The sequence below is a fragment of the Vipera berus genome (assembly GCF_964194415.1).
Source record: "Vipera berus genome assembly, chromosome: 2".
Classification (NCBI taxonomy): domain Eukaryota; kingdom Metazoa; phylum Chordata; class Lepidosauria; order Squamata; family Viperidae; genus Vipera; species Vipera berus.
Window position 1 is genome coordinate 218,744,871 of NC_138203.1, and position 21,769 is coordinate 218,766,639.

General features: G+C 41.0%; 1 protein-coding gene across 1 annotated transcript in view; it reads left to right on the forward strand.

The window, feature by feature from the left end:
* Positions 1 to 21,661, forward strand: part of SEMA3B (semaphorin 3B) — a 54,327-nt gene extending 32,666 nt beyond the window's left edge. The window contains exons 6-18 of the mRNA XM_081317717.1: positions 57 to 150; positions 489 to 608; positions 2,256 to 2,401; positions 3,690 to 3,804; positions 5,197 to 5,266; positions 5,598 to 5,742; positions 6,132 to 6,351; positions 12,902 to 12,993; positions 14,600 to 14,641; positions 15,259 to 15,416; positions 15,569 to 15,624; positions 17,380 to 17,519; positions 19,020 to 21,661. Of these exons, the coding sequence (XP_081173843.1) occupies positions 57 to 150; positions 489 to 608; positions 2,256 to 2,401; positions 3,690 to 3,804; positions 5,197 to 5,266; positions 5,598 to 5,742; positions 6,132 to 6,351; positions 12,902 to 12,993; positions 14,600 to 14,641; positions 15,259 to 15,416; positions 15,569 to 15,624; positions 17,380 to 17,519; positions 19,020 to 19,484 (1,863 nt within the window). The 3' untranslated portion in view covers positions 19,485 to 21,661. The remainder of the gene's footprint in view (positions 1 to 56; positions 151 to 488; positions 609 to 2,255; positions 2,402 to 3,689; positions 3,805 to 5,196; positions 5,267 to 5,597; positions 5,743 to 6,131; positions 6,352 to 12,901; positions 12,994 to 14,599; positions 14,642 to 15,258; positions 15,417 to 15,568; positions 15,625 to 17,379; positions 17,520 to 19,019) is intronic.
* Positions 21,662 to 21,769: the final 108 nt, after the last annotated feature.

A 21,769-nucleotide genomic window follows, 5' to 3' on the forward strand; every position in this document is an offset into this window, starting at 1 on the left:
AAGAATCACAGGAGCTCCACGCTTCTCTTGATGGACATGTTTGCTCCTTTCTCTAGGACTCTGTCTTCAAGCTCAGCTTCGAGAGCCTGGAGGATGGCAAAGGCAAAAGTCCCTATGATCCAAATCACACAGCTGCCTCAGTTCTTGCAGGTAACGGGAAAGGCCCCCAAACAATGACCTAGCCCCCAAATAAAGGTGAGACAAGAAAACAAGACCCATGCAAGATCTCATGTGGGATCCTTTGAAACCCCTATCTTTCCTCCCTCCATCTGCCCTGGGAACAGATGGGATCAGCTGACACTTTTCACTAAGGATGCAGCTGCTGGGATGGTAGTTCATTCACCTTAACGTAGTGCCCCCTCCTCAACTGATGCCTTGGGATCTTTCCCAAGGGCCACACAAATAAAATTTGGAACATTCTCTGAGATGTCAATGGAGATTACGAAGCCTGAAAGCTTTTGAAACTTCTCTCCTTTTGCGCTGGGCAGGTGAAGAGCTTTATTCTGGCGTGGCTACTGATCTGATGGGCCGAGACTTCACCATCTTCCGCAGCCTGGGATCGAGGCCTTCTGTCCGCACCGAGCAGCATGATTCGCGATGGCTCAATGGTCAGTGGAGGGTTTGTGAGAAGGGGACCTATAGTGCAGGAAGTGAGTCAGTCCTAGAAAGGGAGACATACAGAGGTTGAAAGAAACGATGCCCTTTAAAGTCTCAGGGGATCCAGAATTCATTATTACGTCACAACCCGTTTTCTTTGTTACCTTCTGGGAGGAGGCTCCGTGGTATCCGAAGCAGAACATCCAGATTCTCTCACAGTTTTGTTCCATACAGTATTAACCTTGTGAACTCTAAAGCTTCCTCCTTCCGTTATGTATTCAAGATGGACAGTGATTAATATTTATATATTATTTATATGTAAGTGTGTAGGTAGATACACACGTAGCATATTTATATGTGTGATATGTATGTGTACACTTTTCAGAGCAGGCAACAGAATTTCATTTTTAATGTGTGCCATTGTGCTCACAGCTAAAAAAAGACAATAAAAGTTATCTTATATCTTACAACTCTGGTCTGTCTTGTGGCAAGGCAAGTTGCTCACTTGTTTTTTAGTAACTTATGAATGGAAGCTGCCATCTAGCGATCAAAGCTTGTCACTATTATGGCCTGAGGTTTCAGGAAGAGAAAGTGGAAGGAAAAACATTGGAGGAATGCTCTGCAGCATGTGTGTTTTCTGTTTTGTTTGATTTGATTCATTAAAGCAGTTCTACATTGCTGTTTTCAAATTTATGTAAGTAGCAATCTGGATGATTATACTGGCTGGAAAACTGGGATTATAAATCCCAACACTTCAAAGGAGAATTATTGGGGAAGGCAATCCTGTGAACTTCCTCTCTTCTAAATGTCCCTAAACCAACTGGTTGTCTTTCTTCTCACTTTTTTTCAAGGACAACAGACAATAACTGAATTTAATGATGAAAGCAAGGAGGGAATGTCCTCAGGATTTGGTAAAAAAAAGTCAAGAAGTAGGCTGTGACAGTGCAATTAAAGTGCAATCTGTTTTTTTTTATGTGCAGCATATAATAAACAGACGGATCTTCAGTCACACTGCCATAGCCTTAATATTGACTATTTTTTAACCACAGCTGTGGACAGTCCAACATCACAGTCCCATGAAATTCTCTTATCTATATGAAGAAGGCCTGTAGCCTCCAAATGAAGTTTGTGTGCAAATGCCTTCAGATTTAGTTCCCCATGTCTCAGGATCTAGCTGACTTTGGTTGATCTTGAAAGTGAAAGAGAGTCAGATCTGATTCATACCTGAATGATGACTGCTAGGGAATCCTCAAGCTCTAAAAGAAACCAACCAGAAAAAGGGAGTGAACAAGCCACTTTCATATTCTTGCAATAAAAATTGCATAGGCATATCCCTAAAGTTAGCAGAAGTTGAGCTTAACTTGAAGGAGACATCATGTCTTCTGATCTTTGAGAAAGATGATCTCCCATGTCATGCTTAATTTGTCCCTAAAAGGAGCTTTGGCATAGATGTCACAGGAAAATATTTCATGGCTGAGATTTCATCTTAAATAGAAGGAAAACCAGAATCCAGGAAGCAGGTTATCCCTGCAACATTATCTGTCTAACCTTGCTTTGCTACCCTCTCTCCAAGGCAGCCTTTTGCAAGCCTGAAAATAATGGCCTGTGTTGCTTTGTCCTGTCTGTATTAACATTCTCTTCCATTTCTTTGACTCAAGAACCCAAGTTCATTGATGTCTTCTGGATCCCAGAGAGTGAGAACCCTGATGATGATAAGATCTTCTTTTTCTTCCGGGAAACAGCAGTGGAAGGATCCCAAGGCCTGGGCAAACAGACATTTGCACGCATTGGGCAAATTTGCCGGGTAAGATTGTTGTATGGGCTCCAGTCTCAAGATGAGGATGATCAGGAGGCATGGGAGTTAGACAAAGTCTGGTGAAGATAGATGGCTGGGAGTTAGCTCTGGCTTTATTGAAAGGGTGAGGATCCCTGCCCTGGAGCAGATGTTTCCAAGGGACTCTACAGCAACAACTGGCTGCTGAAGGGTTAAAAACAGGGGTCTTCAAACTTGGCCCTTTTATGACTTGTGGACTTCAACTCCTAGAATTCATCAGCCAGGCACGCTGGCTGAGGAATTCTGGGAGTTGAAGTCCACAAGTCATAAAAGGGCCAAGTTTGAAGACCCCTAGTTAAAAAGGATTCCAGCACAACAATGCTTTGAAAGCAGTAAAAATCAACCTCTCACCAATGTCCATGGAAATTCTCAATCATCCAGGTCATGTTTGTCCCAAAGGTGCTTTTTTCCCCCAAAGGCAACTGGACTTTCTTGGGAGTTTTGGTTTTTTCCACAGAAAACATTTTGCCTCTCATCCAAGAGAAGTGAACTGTTCTCTAAGGAAAAAACAACAACAAGAAAGCCCAGTTGCCTTTGGGATAAAGGCACCTTTGGGATAACCTCTCCTGCCCATCGTTAGGTGTGCATTAGGTTCTATGCAGTGCTTTTTTTGTAAAAGAAAAAGGTGCCGGAACTCACACACGTCATACAACCCGCCTTGTCTATCCTACAAGGTTCCATCAAAAAAAGGTGCCGGAACTCCGTTCTGAGCGTTCTATGAGAAAAAAAGCCCTGGTTCTATGTCCAACTGAGCCCCTTTGCATTAAAAATTCAGAGCTCCTTGGAGATCCCCGAATCAGCTAGCCTCTATGTGCATAATTCTCTGTGCTCTCCAAGCAGCTTTTTTATTTTTCTCTTTTTTATTAGTTTGTAACATAAAATACAGAAATAGGAAAGAAAATAATAGGAAAGACAGGGGAGGGAAAAGGGAAGGGGAAAGTGTAGAAAAAGGGAAAAATAAAGAAAAGGCATTGACTTCCGACTCCCTTTGGTGCAGCAGAATAAGATAATAGCATCAAACCTCAACTTTTTACTTTTACATAACAAACCTATCTAATCGGTAAAACTCAAAATCAATGTTTTTTTTCCCCCACCTCAAGCATGAAGTCCAGAAGCGGTTTCCAAGTAGAAACAAAAATAATTGGGTTTTTTGTTCTTTAATCAAAGCAGTCAATGTAGCCATCTCTGCTAACTCCGTTAACCTTTGCAGCCAGCTCTCCAACCAGCATTTTTGATAGGTCTCTTCTTCTCCCTTTAGAATGATATGGGTGGGCAGAGAAGCCTGGTGAACAAATGGACAACATTCCTGAAGGCCCGGCTGGTGTGTGCAGTACCCGGCAGTGATGGGAGTGACACGCATTTTGACCATCTTCGTGAGTGCAGGGTTGAAATGGTTCTAAATGAGGCAAATGCTGTCAAAGTATCAAGCAGCAGAAATGAGGATGGCATGAAGCTGACAGAAGGAATAATGCATCTATCTCACACTCTTAAGTCATTGAAATCATGCTTTTCCTTCTCTTTTCTGCTGCAACAGAGAAATTCTTAAAAGCTTCTTAATTTATTTTTATGTTTCTTTATTTTTAGTATTCTTGATCTTAGAATAGGTCTTATGTCAGTTAAAAAAAGCTGAGTTCAGATTGTCCTTTGGTGGTGACTGTCTCTCCTCTCACATCTGACTATATAGTCTGTAGTACAGAAATATATGCATGATTGTACATTTTTTCTTTTTTTCTTTTCAGTTTGGAAGTGCTAATTGGAATTGTAATAATGATAACGGTAAGAAAACTTCTGGTAAATAATTTGGCTCCTTTAACTTATTACCATTAGCATTATTATAGTTCCAATTACCACTTCAGAACTACTGTAAAAGAAATGTTCTTTACAAGTTAACAATTATATTTTGAAATGCAGAAAAGTTTTCTCCCAGAGTTTAATAAAACAACCCATTTCCCTTGAAAAATGTCCATTTGCAATCTGGCTTTTCCGAATGTTAATATAATATAACATTCTGAGCTCCATATCCTCAGAATTACAACAGTGAAACCACATAATTTCACTTTTCAGATATTACCATCTGGTATTCTTGTCTTCTCACAGAGTTGATTTTTGTCAACTTTTTTTTTAAAAAAATGGATTTAATCCAGCCTTCTGCAACTTAGAGCTCTTCAGATAGTTGGATTATATTATCCCATTGTCCCCGGCCAACATGAAATTAGGCTGTGATTACTGGGGATTGTGGATATTTTTTCTCCCAAATAAATACAGTGGTCCCTAGGCTGGCAAAGGCCGGTTTAGGATGTTCTAGTAGCAAGAGCCTTGGTGGAGCAGTGGGCTAATGCCTCCTTAAGTAACACCAGCTGCCTGCAATTAGTGCAGGTTCGCATCCCACCAGGCTCAAGGTTGACTCAGCCTTCCATCCTTCCGAGGTAGGTAAAATGAGGACCCAGATTGTTGGGGGCAATTAAGCTGACTTTGTAATAATGCTGCTTGGGGTGTGTGTGAAAGCCCTAACAAGCAGGCATATACATAGAATGAAGGCTACTGCTAAGCTTGTAAGCCGCCCTGAGTCTTCGGAGAAGGGCGGGATATAAATGTAATAAAAAAAAAGATGAACAGGGATGGGGGCTTGATTTAACTCTTCCTTGGTGAATGTTTTGATGTCTGGGTTGAAAGAAAGTCTTTCTCTCCTTTGGATAGAAGTGGTTTGTCATTCATCAGGTGCCAAGTTGCAGGCTGGTGATTTCATTCCTTCTTGTTCAACTCAGGTGATGTCTTCTTGTTGCCAACGAGGGATAAGCGTAACCCATTGTTGTATGCAGTTTTCACCACTTCCAGGTAAAAAGAAAATAGTCTTTGTCACATCAACAGTGGGCAGAGTCCAGGCTTCTTGTATCCACTTTGCTTTTTCACAATGAGCCTCAATCCATCAACCAAAGACAGATAATAATATAATAGCTTTTATAATCTTCCATTGCTTTTTAAACTTTCTTCTCCACCCCACCCACCTGACAATATTGTTAAACAGGGAAATATGCCACCCAGTGCCTTTTGAGTGGAAGTCAGGCAGGATCTGTAATCCACATTACCAGATGGCAGTGGGATAAGCATTCCTTCTGGTTTCATTTCTTTACCCTTCCTGTAATTTTTCTTTTTCGTCTGGTTACAGCACAGTTTTCAAAGGCTCTGCTGTCTGCGTGTATCACATGAATGACGTCCGCAGAGCTTTTCTTGGTCCTTTTGCTCACAAGGAGGGGCCTAACTATCAGTGGGTTTCCTATCAAGGGCGGGTCCCTTATCCACGCCCAGGAACGGTAAGTACATTGGATTTGAGATCTTGAAATATGAAAAAAAGTGTTTCTACCCAAGAAAACTCTCCAGAGATTAGGATGATTTTTGAGTGATATCTGACTCATACCCAGGAAGGAGAGGACTTTATACTTGCTGAGTTTTGCTTATGTTCTAGATGATACTTGGGGTTTGGCAAACACTGAAGAAAGAGATCAGAAGGGAGGGGCAGCAGTTGAGTTGCATGGAATGGAAAACGATTATGGGATTTGATTGAAATAGAAGGAAAGCAAATTATAGAATGAAAGCCAAGTGGGAAAAATTGAGGGCTGTAGTAAAAAATGTTTATGAGTAGACCATTTTTCAACGTTTGGGACGTTGCCTCTCTTTGCTTTCCTTCTCTCTGAATTTCTAGTGTCCCAGCAAAACCTTTGGCACCTTTAGTTCCACCAAGGATTACCCTGACGATGTGATCCAGTTTGCTCGTAACCATCCATTAATGTATAATCCAGTACTGCCCCATGGCCAAAGGCCTGTCTTCCTGCAAACCAATGTGGACCACATCTTCACTCGCATTGCAGTAGACCGAGTGGCAGCTGCCGATGGACATTATGATGTCCTCTTCATTGGCACAGGTATGTCTGCTTCCCTCCTCTTCTGATGAGTAAGCATAGAGATGCAGGCCAAGTTTTTAGTTGCTTCCCAAAATTGCATGCTAGAGGATGTCCCTTGCTCAAAGGTAAAATGTTGGTGTCCTTTTTCCGATTTGGCTCATAGGTTTGAGGAAGCTTATTTATTGTAGAAGAGATTCATAGGCAAAGAAATTCATAGGCAGAGATTCATAGGCAAACACAAGTTGTCTTTAAATTGTAATTTTAATATGTTAAAAGAAAGACGTCCTTAACTTCATGCATAGAATTTCTGTTAGTTGTTTTAATGAATGTTGTTTAAGTAACATCATATATTGTTGGGGGGGGGGGGTTTCTCCTGACCTCATCTGCTTCACTTTCTTGGGTCCTCCCTTTTTATTTATTATATTTATTTATTTATTATATTTTTATACCGCCCTTCTCCCGAAGGACTCAGGGCGGTGTACAGGGCAATAAATATAAAAACAGAATACAAAAGTTAAAAAACGATTAAATATAATGCCCAAATATAAAATTTAAAACAATACTTAAAAAACATATTAAAACCCCAACCCTAACCCATCAAACCAGGCCGGATTGCTCAAATAAATACGTTTTTAGATCGCGCCGGAAGGAGCGAAGGTCGGGGGCCATCCGGAGCTCAACCGGCAAGCGGTTCCACAGGTCTGGCGCGCCCACAGAGAACGCCCTCCCCCTGGGGGCCACCAATCGGCATTCTTTGATCGGAGGCACCCTGAGGAGGCCCTCTCTGTGGGAGCGCACTGGACGGAGGGAAGTTGACGCCGGCCGCAGGTGTTGCCGTTTTGAAACACAGCTCCTAGAACCCTCTCCAAAGGTCATTTTAAGCCTGATTTTACTCTTTCCTCAGCCACCTCCTGCAGTTCCTTTTCTTTTTCCACTGTATTTTTCTTTCAATGCTATATATTTCCATATGAATAATACATTAATTTGAAAATGTTTATGACCAGAGCAGCCATAAACAACCAGGAAACATACATTTACTTGTTGTTCAGACTTAGGTGATCATCCCATTATTCTGGTATAAATGAAGCACAAAATGATGTTCAATCTCCATGGTGTCATAAAGATCGGAACCAAATCCTTACTAACTCGGAACTCTATGAACTCAGGTCCTATACATGTAGATGGCAAGAAGTTGGAAAAGATTCTTGGGGATGAAAACTATAGCATAGGAAAAAAACAACACGTCATTCACATTGCAATCTTAATCAAACTGGACCCCTTAATAGCTGCAAGAGCATTTTTATTTGCAAATGTTCCTGACTTCCTGCATCATAATCATTCATGCCCGGGCTTCCGGATGGCAAGGCGACGCCGGAGGCAGCCATTTCTTGGCTGTCAGCCTCGCAGCTCCGTAGAGCCGCCGAATACAGCGTCGATCAGCTGTTCGGCGGCTCGGAAGCCCCCACCTCGGGAGAAGAGGAGGGGGTGAGCGTCCAGGTAGGGGTAGAGCTCTCCGGGGCCGCCAGAACTTAGAGTTTTGGTGGCGGAAGGATTGAGCCCCCCCCCGAAGCCTGGGCATGCTCCGGACTGCGAGGCGTCTCTGCTCCGGGTTTTTTGGAGCAGAACAGGGTGTTCGCAACCATCCCTGCTAGCAAGGAAGAGCTTATGAGAACGAGGACGCAGGCAGAGCGATGCAGGAGATTTTGGTGAAGATGATGTTTTGATCTTTAACTCAATGGACTTTGCTGAATCTGCATGTGAAAGTGAGTAGTTAACAATAGAGGGTGAAAATGGCGACTATATCTTCTAAAGTTCCTGCCCTGAGGCAGCAGTCTTCGGCGAAAACTTTATTGTCCTCTGCATCTGAATCTGTATCAGCTTTTACAGTAAAAGATTTGCAGAGTTTGCTCCAAGAAACTATGGAAAAGCAAATGCAACAATTTGTTGAGATAATGGAGAAAAAGTTGGAGGAGAAGTTTACAGAGAAATTAGCAGAAATGAGAGCAGACATCACATCTGCAACGTTAAATATGGCTAAAAGCATTGAGATTTTGGATGAAAAAGTGGAAGATCTTGTTCAAAATGATACTAGAATGGAAGCCAAAATGACAGAAACTGAAAATATGATAGCGAAAATGGATTATGATTTGATTTCAACACAGTATTTTCAGATGGAGCTTGCTTTGAGAATCAGAGGCCTAAAAGAAAATCCTAAGGAAAATTTGACGAAAATGGTTTCTGAGGTTTTGGAAGGGGTGTTGGAGCGACCAGCAGATGAAATAATGGAAGATATAGATAAAACCTTCCGTGTTAATTCGTGAATTGCAAGACAAAGGAAATTACCCAGAGATGTGGTGGTTTATTTCACAAAGAGAAAGATTAGAAATGAAGTTATCCAGGCCTCCTATAATATTGATTTTGTAATGGATGAGCAAAAAGTTTTGATTTTAAAAGAGATTCCTGCAAGAATTTTAAGAAAAAGGAAGGAATTTGCTTTTTTGACACAAGAATTGAGACGACGTGATATTAAGTTTAGATGGCAAATACCAGAGGGTATGGTGGTGACTTATGAAGGTACAAGGCATTGTCTTACCACGGTGGTTCAGGCACGTGACTTTTACAGTAATGTTTTAAAAGCAGTCCCCATATCGTCTTTGGAGTCTACAAAGAAAAAAGGTGACAGAGAGCCTCAACGTTCCAGAGAGAATCCACAAGATGTTGAAGGGCTAACACAGACGGATGTGAAAGTTACAGGAGTGGGTCAAATTTCATCACCACGGGAGAAGGCCAGAAATTGGAAGAGGTGTGCTGCTTCTGGAAGAATGAAGCAAACCTGAGGATTTAGTTGCATAATTGCAAGAGATAATAATGTAATAAGGATGCTAGAAGGATTAAGTATGTGGGGATTCATTTTTCACCCTTATAAAATAATTATATAATATTTTGTGTTGCTTTAGTTTGAAGATGATTATGAAAATTTAATTGGGAAGATTTGTAGTAGTGTTTATTGATATTCTGTAGGTTATGCTTTGTTATTTGGATGGAAAGTTTTAAGCCTGGAAGGTAGTGTATGGTATTTTAAGTTGTATGATATATTAGGAGAAGGAAAGGTTGTATTAATTTGGTTTTAGTATGTTAAAGTCTAGTTGGATAGAAGAATAGTTTTATAAAACTGATATAAATTGAAAAAGTGCGGACTTCCGGTGGCGACGCGACGTCGAAAGACAGCCGTTTTCGGGCTGCCCGCTCCGCAGCTGTGTTTTTCCATCGTAAACAGCGCCGATCAGCTGTTTAGATGGATTTGAAGCCCCCTCCTCGGGAGAAGAGGAGGGGGTGAGGCCCCAGGTAGGGGTTGAGCTCTCCGGGGCTGCCTGAGCTGAGAGCTTGGGCGGCTGAAGGATGAGCCCCCCCGAAGCCTGGGTTGCTCCGAGCTGCGCAGCGCCTCTGCTCTGGGATTCTTGGAGCAGAGCCAGGCGTTAGCAACCACCCCTGCCAAAAGGAAATACTTTTGATTATCAAGATGCAGGCAGAGCGGTACAGGAGGTCAAGGTGAAGTGGACTCTTTATTTTTACTCTCTAGCTCAATGGATTTTATAGCTTTAAAGTGAAAGTGCGTAATAAGTGAAAGTGGGGGAAGATGGCGTCTAAAACTTCTAAAGCTCTTCGGAATGCGGGGTCTTCCCTGGTGCAAGAGACCTCACTGCAAGCTTTGCTTCCTCCTGCATCTCCCCCGGTATTGACGCTTAAGGATTTACAAGACGCTCTTGGAAAGCATGCACAACTGATGTCTGATATGATGGATGAAAAGTTGAAGAAGCTGGAGGAGAAATTGGAGGAGAAGATGGAAGAGAAGCTGAAAGCAATGAGGGTGGACATCTTGTCTACGGTTGAATCCGTAGCTGAATGTGTGCTACAGCTGGATATAAAAGTGGAGGATCTCAGTCAAAAGAACTCTATATTAGAAGCAAAGGTATTAGAAAATGAAAATATAAGGGATAAAATGGACGAAGAATTGAGCCTTGTTCAGTATAATCAGATGCAGTATGCTATTAGAATTAGGGGTTTAAAGGAGAATGGTAAAGAAGATTTAAAGCAGCTGATTTCTGAGGCTCTGGAAGGGGTACTGGGCCAGTCAGCATCTGAAATTGAGGGAAATATGGACAAAGTTTTTCGTGTAAATTCATGGATTGCAAGACAGAGGAAGTTACCTAGAGATGTGGTGGTCTATTTCACAAAGAGAGTAATTAGAGATGAAGTCATTCAAGCTGCTTATGATACTAATTTGGTAGTGGCTGAGCAAGAAGTTTTGGTTTTAAAAGAGATCCCTCCGAAGATCCTAAGGAGAAGGAAAGATTTTGCATTTCTAGTACAGGAACTTAAGAAACGTGATATTAAGTTCAGATGGGAGATTCCAGATGGGTTGGTGGCGACGCACGAAGGTAAAAGACATCGTTTGGTTACTGTGGCTCAGGCACGTGATTTTTATAGTAATGTGTTAAAAGCAACCCCCCTATCATTTTTGGAAGCTGCAAAAGGATACGGTGTGGGAAAGTTTCAAGATGTTGCAGATAGACAGACAGAGGACAATGGTGTTGGAGGGGATCAAGCTACAGTTTCATCGGTTGCTGCAGGAGGCCAGAAGATGACGCGTGCCGCCCTAAGAAGAGCGAGACGAGAGCGAGAGCAAGACCAGCAGAAAGTTATGGAATCTTCAAAGTGTGCTTACAGTGAAGATGTAGGAGGAGAGCGGTCTAAAGAAGTTTTGGGGGTCATGACAGAGGTGCTCCAAAAGTTTTGGGGCGTTAAGATTGCTGATTAAATTTTTAGATTAGAATGTCAATGGAGTAAAATTATTATAGAGGAGAAAGAAAGTTTTTTTTTCTTTTTTTAATATTTTACACAATTTAAGATTGATGTTATTTGCTTGCTAGAAAAGTATATTAGGGTTATGGACTTAAAGTATGTGTTGAACTAAGAGTGGGTATGTAAGCTCCTAATTAACAACAAGTTGTCTTAGAGATTGCCTAAATTGTTTTTTTTTATATATACTCTTTTTATCTGAATTTTTATTTGAACTTAAGGATGATTTGGAACTGTGAGACATTTGGCGTGATACATGCAAGAACTATTTTTGATTATAGTCTAGTTTGGTTGGAGATTATTAAGATTAACAGAGATAAGCGCTTTTGGTGCGTAACTGAGAATTTGTTTGGAGATTAGAGAAAGGTGGGAGAATGCAAATAGCAGGTGAAAGTTTTTTTTTCTTTTCCTTTTTTTTGAAATTAATATGAATAAGGACTGGGATTAAGAAAATTTATTTTGAGTAAAGATCTTTTTCTGTTTTCCTCTTTTTCTTTCCTACTTTATCTGTAATATTAATATTGTTTGTACTCATTTTATATGAGCTAGAGAGAGATAGAATTTATAGTTTATTGTTGATAACATAGGGGTGTTTATGTCTGTTTTTTGATTTTATGCCCTGTATTTAGCTCTGGGAAGTCGGGGGGGGGGAGGAGGGAGTGGGGGAGAGGGAGAGGGGTGGGGGAGGGGGGGATTAAAGTCAAAATGTATTGTAAAACTTTTTAAATTAAAAAAAAACTGATATAAATTGTTTTATGTGTGATTGAAATTAATTTGTAATACTTTTATGGGCAATATTGGAGTAGGTAATAGAATATAAGAATGATGTGATTATAAAAAAAATTAAGTTTGGAAGTAATCTATGGTATTTTAATTTGTATAATATATTAGGATAATATGAATTTAAGGTATTATTTTGTATTTGAATAATCATTGATATGATATATATATGTATGTTTGGAATTTACCTATATGAGTTAAAGTTTGATAGTTTGAATAGCTTAGGATTGTTTGCGTAAGTTAGATTATGATTGTTTGTTTGTATTTTTACACCCTGTGTTTTGGTATTAGATTGGAAAGTATTATTTTGTATTTGTATAATTATTGATATGATATATATATATGTCTGAAGTTTTCTTATATGAGTTAAAGTTTGGTAGTTTAAATAGTTTAGGATTGTTTGCGTAAGTTAGATTATGATTGTATTTTTATACCCTGTATTTTGCTCTGGGAAGCCGGGGGGGGGGGAGGGGAAAGGGAGGGAGGGGTTGGGGAGGGTGGGGGAGGGGGAAGAGGGTGGGGGGGAGGGGGTTGGGAGGGTGTTTTTTTTCTTTTTTTGGTTTGCTAAAGATAAAATGTATTATAAAACTTTTTAATAAAAAAAAATAATCATTCATGCCCCAGGCTGATGGTCCAACTTCTCACTGGTTCTTTGATGCTGTGATTTTAGAAAATCAATAGATATTGAAATCAAGGCCCTTGGAAATAATAACCAAGTATATTAAAGTTGCTTTCCCAATCAGATGCACTCCATTGATGCTGAACAACTATCAACATGTTTGCATTTTGTATGTAAATTGATTTGCCTGGCTAGAAACTTTCATATTTTCTGTTTGGCTATGGAGGAAAAACAAGAGTGTAGTTCAGCCAACGCACCTGCCTATAACCTCTTTTTTGTGCAAAATGGTTGTACTTTCGCTTTGCCTGGCAGACATTGGCACAGTCTTGAAGGTCGTCTCTGTGCCGAAGGACTCGTGGCAAAATATGGAAGAATTGCTGCTGGAGGAACTTCAGGTGTTCAAGGTGAGCTTGAACAATTGAAGACAGTGAGTATGGTCTTGTGCAAGAATAGCTACTTTTTAAAACAATATTGAATTATAGACTTTGTTCACATAATACAATTACCATAGATGCTTCTCCCATGACTGATGGAATTAACCCAACTGCTTACATTCTCTGAGAAGCTAAACTATCATTAGCTAATTTGTAGTTCAGAGGGTAGTACCATCAGTATACTTAATTGGACCAATGAAAAATATTAATATGTTGAAGGAACACCAAAAATGTTGATCCAATTATTTAACCTCCTAGAGTTTAAATTTAATTTAAAACCACCTCAGTTGTTATACCTAAATTGGCTGTACCATAGGAATACCATTTACCTTTACAAGAACTCTCCTGATGCAAGGCCTCATTGGTTACCAAGCACTTCATAGAGCAAGGGAGTAAGGACTCTGCATTCTCCAGGGTGACTTTGGTTAAATTAAATTAATTAAGTGCACTGGGTTTGAAAGTTGATTCAGAATGTGTCTGCCTGCCTGCCTGCCTGCCTGTCTGTCTGTCTGTCTATCTGTCTGTCTATCTATCTATCCAGTGCTTTTTTTTGTAAAAGAAAAAGGTGCCGGAACTCACACAGGTCATACAACCCACCTTGCCTACCCTACAAGGTTCCATTCAAAAAAGGTGCCGGAACTCCGTTCTGAGCGTTCTATGAGAAAAAAAGCCCTGTATCTATCAATAATAATAATAATAATAATAATAATAATAATAATAATAATAATAATAATAATAATAATAATAATAATAATAATAATAATAATAATAATAATAATAATAATAATAATAATAATCTGTCTGTCTGTCTGTCTATCATCTATCTATCTATCTATCTATCTATCTATCTATCTATCTATCTATCTATCTGCTAGGAATCAAAAACTTGATAGCACATAATCAGAGTGCCTGGGAATACTCATATTTGCATCTGTGTGCAACTCCTTAAACCAAAAAGATCTTTTCCTAGGACCAGGCTGCAGTGGGGCAGCCAAGCAATCCTGGCAAAAGACATGATGGATGTTATCTTCTAATCCTTGTGCCTGCAGAATATTTTTCCTCTGCAATCCAAAACACCGTTGATGTGATCATCTGTTACTGCTAGAACCACAATTATCGAGATTGGGATGACCGGGTTAAGTGCAGGCACTGTCCTAGCCATTTTAGGTGCTTCCACTTTTCCTGCTTCAGGCTGTGATAGTGCAAGGCCCCACTGGAAGCTGTGTTACCCAAGGTAGACCAGACACAGAAACCAAAGTCATATAGAACAATACTACTTTTATTATAAGGTTGCACTAACAGATGCTTGCAAGCCTGAATGTGCTTATCTCCTCCTTCCCTCTAACTGTCTGATAACTAGGGAGAATCCTCCCTAGGAACTTTCTCAATCTTCAATCTGCCCTGGACTCAGATTTCTTTTATCTGACTGTTGTCCTCCTTGTGGCTCTTCCTGTTGTTCCTCAAGATTATTCCTTCTGCCCATTACTGCCAGTGACCTGGAGAACTTCTTGAAAGGTTGTGGCTTTTTTATCAGCACTTCAGTACCCACATAATTATTTCTGTTTCTCGTTGACAGGACTCCTCTTCTATTACTAGCATGCAGATCTCATCCAAGCGGGTATGTAGTTTTTCCCAAAGAAAAACTTTGGGAAGCTGTCTTATGAAAACCAGGGGGCAAACTTCTCTTTAACTGCATTGATTCATAAATAATTAAAATCATTAAAGCTGGGGAGAGAAACTGGTAGTAGATGATCAGAACAGGGGTGATTATATGCATGCATTTCTCCTGTCCAAGACTTTTTTTTTATGTTGTTGTTGTTGATGATGATGATCATCATCATCATCATCATCATCATCATCATCATCAACTCCCAACTCTTTCAGGATATTGTATTGCATTCAGATATCTTTCCCTTGGGATATCCATGAACAAAAGAAGTAAAATGTTCATGTTTGGAAAGTAGTTGTCTGCTTAATTTCTTTTCGACTGCCTACCATCTACATAGGTTATGGATACCTGCTATATACCTCATTTTGATTTAGAAGGTTCTGATCGTATCCATTCTCCATTCACCTCTCACTTATTACAGTACATTCATAAGAGCAGTGCCTGACAGCCTAGATTAGGCCTCTGAAACAGCTTCTCAAAATAGTAACTTGTTAGAAGCAGAAAGTTATTTTCCATCCAGATATTAGTGGGCCCTAAGGAGACTGTGTGGCTTTGTCTTCCAACAGCAACAGCTGTACCTGGGATCCAGGACTTCCATTTCACAACTGCCCTTGCACCGTTGTGGGATGTATGGCAAAGCTTGTGCAGAATGTTGCCTAGCAAGGGACCCCTATTGTGCCTGGGATGGGAACACCTGCACCCGATACCTGCAGAATACCAAACGGTATGGATAAGCATCCTGTTGCCTTGGGAGGCCAATACGATTTGCGTGGCTCCTGGATGTAATCCGTGTGAATGGTGGTTATACAGATCTGAGGCTTCAGACCCAACCCCAGAAGTATGCTTGGCAAATCTTTTCTTACTCTTTCCCAACAGGCGATTCCGACGCCAGGATGTGAGGAATGGAGATCCCAGTATCTTGTGCTCGAGATGTGAGTGTTCTTAAATCTGCTCACCCAATTGAACAGCCTGGACCAAAACAAGCTTGGGGGTTTTCTGCTCAATGTCTTGTGGGAAACCAATTGTCTTTACATGTTATGAGAGCCAAGGTTTCTGTTGTTAAGACATTTGTTAAATGAGTTTTGCCCCATTTTATGACCTTTCTTGCCCCAGTTAAGTGAATCACCACAGCTGATAAATTAGTAACACGGTTGTTAAGTAAGTCTGGCTTCCCCATTGATTTTGCTTGTGCTTCATAGGAATATAATAGGAATATTATCTCACTCACCAAAGTAACTGCTACAAGGATCTTAACCTGGAGCTAAATCAATAAAATAGACTTGGGATACTGTTGGTGCACTTTCTGCTCCGCTGCCAAATGCCTTCAATGGCTACGTCATTGACAGCCAACCTGGGAATTTCAATACTTATTCAGTGGGATTGTTTTATAATTCCAGACCAGAATTTCATAGCCTTTATGACTGCCCTTTGTCTACCATTGGATCCCATGATATTGATTAGATCTAATCTAATAACTGTAAGGGACGCGGTGGCTCAGTGGCTTAGGACGCTGAGCTTGTCGATCAGAAGGTTAGCAGTTTGGCAGGTCGAATCCCGAGTGCCGCGTAACAGAGTGAGCACCTGTTACTCATCCCAGCTTCTGCCAACCTAGCAGTTTGAAAGCACGTGAAAATGCAAGTAGAAAAATAGGGACCACTACGGTGGGAAGGTAACAGCGTTCCGTGCGCTTTTGGTGTGTAGTCATGCTGGCCACATGACCACAGAGACGTCCTCGGACAAGCACTGGCTCTTCGGCTTTGAAACAGAGATGAGCACCGGACCCTAGAGTTGGAAACGACTAGCACGCATGTGCGGGGGAACCTTTACCTTTACCTTTAATAACATAACTGCCCTCCTGCAGGGATGGGGAGTCATTTAAAATGATCCTGCCACTTAGAGTTATAGAACTGAATGGATTCTTTAAAGGAATTTCCAGCACAACAAATCCCCAGCAGACTCTCCCTCATCCAAAGTCTGAAGTTATGCCACCATCTCTGTCTGATAGAAAGAGGAGGGAACAAAGGGCCTGATGCCCCTCAACCCCCCATGCCCTTTTGTCCATAAGCAGCTTCTCTTCCCAATCTCTCACAATTTATAATTAATGAATTGGAACAGCTCTTGGTTTTATTCTTTCCTCTCTTGCCTCTCTACCCACACGCAACCCAACTTTTGCATGAAAAAAAAATGAGAGGGGAATAAATAAACAATCCAAAGAGAATTGTAGAAAATTATACATCTACCAGTCCTATAAAGTGTGAAATCAAGGATAGAGTCCCACATTTTATTTAGACCATTCTTGCCTATTTCTTGCCCAAATCCAGTGTCTTCCCTGTTCTTGGAAAACCCAGCCCAAAAGAAAAATATGGCAGAGGATTGATTGGAGCTCTCATCAGAATCCATCCTTCCCAGTCATTTAAATGGCCACATTCGTCATTCCGTCTGAGCAGAAACAGCTTCTTTCCTTCAACAATTCCCATGGATTCTGGACCCACATATCCTGCCCTCACAGGTGCTTCAAGGAACCATTCCCTTTCCTCATCAGTTCCAACTGTGTTCTCCGATGCTTCTTTCCCGATAGTTGGCTTCGCTTTTAGACTGGGCCCATGTGTGTACGTGTTCCTCATCCTTTAACGGATAGACATATTTGATTTTTATTCCTCCTGTTATTCCTTTCTGATTTTGTGCAGATCCTCAGAAAACCAGTGTACCAGAAAAGAAAATCTATGGCGTGGAAGGCAGCAGCACTTTTCTAGAATGCCTCCCTAAATCTCTGCAGGCCAAGATTGTCTGGACCTATCAAAAGACTAGAAGTGACCCCCAGAAGGAGGTAAAACCTAATTGCCGTGTGCCCGCATTTTTTCTGCTAATGACTGAAAGTATACTGAGAGCGTCAACCAGCTATAATTGAAGCCATATAAAGGCTGTCCCCATTAGCTGTTTTTGGATAATTGGTTTTTTTCTGTAAAACACTACAGGTAGTCCTTGACTTACGACCACAATTGAGCCCAAAATTTCTGTTGTTAGGTGAGACATTTGTTAAGTGAGTTTTGCCCCGTTTTGCGACCTTTCTTGCCTCAGTTGTTAAGTGAATCACTGCAGTTGATATGTTAGTAACACGTTTGACAAATGCATCTGGCTTCCCCATTGACTTTGCTTGTCAGAAGGTCACAGAAGGTGATCACATGACCTTGGGGCTGCTGCAAAGGACGTAACTGTGAAAAGAGGTCATAAGTCACTTTTTTCAGTGCCCTTGAAACTTTGAATGGTTACTAAATGAACTGTTGTAAATCAAGTACTTCCTGTATATGTTACAGTGTATTTTACTTATTCAGTCTTTCATTTGTGTATTCCAACTTGTATGACACTCCGGTCATAATGACTAGCTTACAACAAGGCCATACAGAGAGAAACAGGAGGGAAATTATTAAAAATGATCCAATAAAAAGGTGGACCTCAATTTGCTATACCACACTTTCAGGGTAGTATAGTATATATTCAAGGCCTTCCTAGCCAGTCATGTTTTATATTTATTTTATTTATTTTTATTTTAATTCCATTTATATCCCGCCCTTCTCCGAAGACTCAGGGCGGCTTACAAGCTTAGCAGTAGCCTTCATTCTATGTATATGCCTGCTTATTAGGGCTTTCGCACACACCCCCAAGCGGCATTATTACAAAGTCAGCTTAATTGCCCCCAACAATCTGGGTCCTCATTTTACCTACCTCGGAAGGTATTTGTCTTTTAAAAAAATAACTAAGAGGGGAATGGTCTGGATATCCCAGGGTAAGCTGTTCCATAAAAAGAGGACTATCACCATAAATGCTCGCCTATTGGATTTCTGCAGATGTCATTCCTTCCAGGGGGGGGGGATCCTTAACAAGTCTTCTCTGATCTTACCAGATTTATAGAATCAACCCAAAGTATGCCTTCACCCTTCTAAATACATGTACTTTTTTGCTAAAAAAAAACCAAGGCAGAACAAATCTAAAATTAAACAGTGCAATAATAAAGTCTCCTGAAATCATTAATTAAAACATTGAAACATGGAACACCAAAAATTAAAAGGCATTTTGTCATCTTTTCTAGAAGTAAACAAAGTGGAGGCAGTTGCATTATTAGAAGGAATTGTGTCCATGATTTTGGAGCAACATTAGAGAAGATGCTTTCCCACATATCTCTCTGACAGGCACTCCAGTCACACCAATGTCCTTAAAGCATCTTTCGTACAGATTTCAGTAATGAGACACTTCCATAGGGAGACATAAAATTCCTCTGACTTTTGGATCACTAATTCCAGTTTCGTTTGTCTGTTTCACTAACCTCCAGGTATTGCTGGATGATCGGGTCGTCAGGATGGAGTGGGGAATCCTCTTGCGCAATGTACAGCGCAAGGATGCTGGCTTCTATTATTGCCATGCAACGGAGCATGGCTTCACCCAGGGTCTGTTGCACCTCCAGCTTGAAGTGATCTACGCACAGCAGGCTGACTCTCTCTCCCTCTCTTGGGAAGAAGAATCCACACAACCTTTCCTTCGCAAACTTTGGTATCAAGATTTTTTACAATTGGTGGATCATCCCAATCTCAGCACCATGGACCAGGTGTGCGAGCAACTATGGAGCCGCAAGAGCCACCAGCCCAAGAAAAAGCCCCCTCCGTTGCCCCCTTTACTTAACATCAAATCCAAAAGTCAGAAGTGGAAACATCTGGAGGAAAAGCGGAAAGCCCGCAGCCGAAGAACACATGAAGTGCCCCGTGCAGAAAGGGCTCCTCGGAGCACAGATATCTGGTGACCTATAGGAAGATGGACTTATCCAAATCTCTGTGCTGGGAAGGGCCAGGGAAGCAGGGTGGGAGTATGGGAATAGGGATGTTAGGAGAGAAAGAGTGGGATCTTTTATGACTTCTGTGTTTGGGTGGAAAGAACATCCTTCCACACCAGCCCCATACTCCTGGGTGCTGCTTCTTCTGTAGTTTGTAGGGGAACATTGGTGTCATAGCATAGCTGCTACTCTTCAAACTCTTGACAGAGAGCAACAAAACCTGGGAAAATGGGGGAAGCTCTGCACTCCTGGCCTATATCCATAATACACAACCAAAGACGAGGGTAGCAGCCTCCGAGGACCAATGCACCAGAGGCCACATCCTGAACATCCTGGACCAGGGAGAAGAAAAACAGGCAGAGTTCACTGGGAAATACAGTTCTTTTCTGCAAGGATCCAGTAGCTACCAAACTGTTACCTAGGAATCTGTAGCGCTCTTTATTTCTGGAGCTTCCACTGATATTCTGTCATCTCCTGACAAAGAGAGCACTTGGATGCCTCTCACGATGTATCTGTCTCAACCCTGGAGGAGGATGTTGACCCTCTTTCCTATCCCTTCCTTATGAAAGCATAACTGTGCTTAAGTAGTCACTGTGTGCTCTGCCTCTAGAAAAACAACACAACCACTGATGTATTTATTAACAGACTGTTGACTGATGAATGTAGTCCACCCTTGGGTGGCCAACAAGATTTAGCCTATGATGGAACCAACAGGGCCATTCTTGCCCAGAGGACTTAGAGTTCATTTGTGACTGAGATTTCCTGGGCATCAGCTTGTATGAGAAGATGTGTCAAGTTGTTGTGATGGAGATCAAAAGCAAAGGAACCAAACAGCAGAAATAGCCCTCTCTCTTCTGTATTCAGTCAAGGACCCAGAGGATTTTACACTAGCCTGAGACCCTTCCTAGAGAAAGAGCAGCCCAAAGGAGACTGTTGCTGTGAGCCACAGTTAGGAGGACACTATCTTGTTCTGGAAAATCTGCAGATATTGGACCTTGATTAGGAACTGGTAGTGATTGTATTGGTGTGTGCAGAAAACCAGCTGCCCTGTTTTGAATTGTACAGTATGTCCCCCACTCTTCCTGCTAGACAGATTACCTTCCACCAACATTAGATTCCCAGGTAAATCTGGTTGGGGATGGGAGCTGCTAACCATCAAAGCTCAACTGCAATTCTGAAAAAAGGCTCATTTTCAAGCCTGTTTTGGAGCAATTTGTGTGGCACGCAGAAAGTTCACACCATTCTCAGCCTATTGCTTACATGGAATAATCTGCCTTTCCAAAAAAAGAAAAGCCCTGATCATTCTTTTGTTTGTTATCCTGTACATAAGCACATTTTAAGATGCAGGTACTGATGTGAAAGTGATGGCAAGCTGGATTGGGCTGAGATCTGAGGTCCAAGTCTGGAATACTCCCAAGCACAATGGAATTGGGTGGACAATAAATTTTGAGGGGGGGGGTGCAGAGAGAGAGAGAGAGAGAAAGGGGGGGGACATAAGCAGTTTCTCTGGTGTATACCAGCAAAGGTTGTGGCTATCCCTACCTAATCTATATGAGACTGGAATGAACAATTCCAAAGAAGGTGTGGGGATTGAGCGAGCGTGACATGATGCTTGATTGGGCTGTAATTGGAGATACAACAGAACTAGTAAGAAGGCATTAAATCTGCATTGTAGATGTGTAACATTGAAATGCAAATTCCTAAATCCAGTTTCTCAATTTTACATTCTTGGGTGTGTGAGCTGCCCCTAAATTGTCCCATAAGTGAGAATAATTTGAAATGATCAGGCCATCTAAGTTTTGATGAGTCCAGAGATAGTAAAAGGACTTTTTATAATTATTTATTTTTCCTTTTATTTCTTTTGAGAGACTTCTGCTGCTATGTCTCAAAGCATTTCCACTCGCCTATATTATACATAAAGTGTTTGGAAGTTGGAACAAATCTCAGATATTCTACAAATTGCTGTGTTTTCTCTTTTTTCCCTTACACGGTTTCTAATTTTTAAAGTTGTTGTTTTGCAATGAAATAAAGCATTTTAATAATGCTGTAAATAAAGAGACACAAACTGCAAATATGACTTAAATGTATTTTGAAAATAGAAATGATTCCAAGAATTGTTAGTTGTATTAAATGATAATGCTATGTAACTGCAGTTCTTTACTGCTAATGTCAAACACAACTCAGATATACCATTTTCTAAGTGATTTGGGAAAACATCTCCCTTAGTCCTCATGGCTCCTGGATCATCTTTTTAA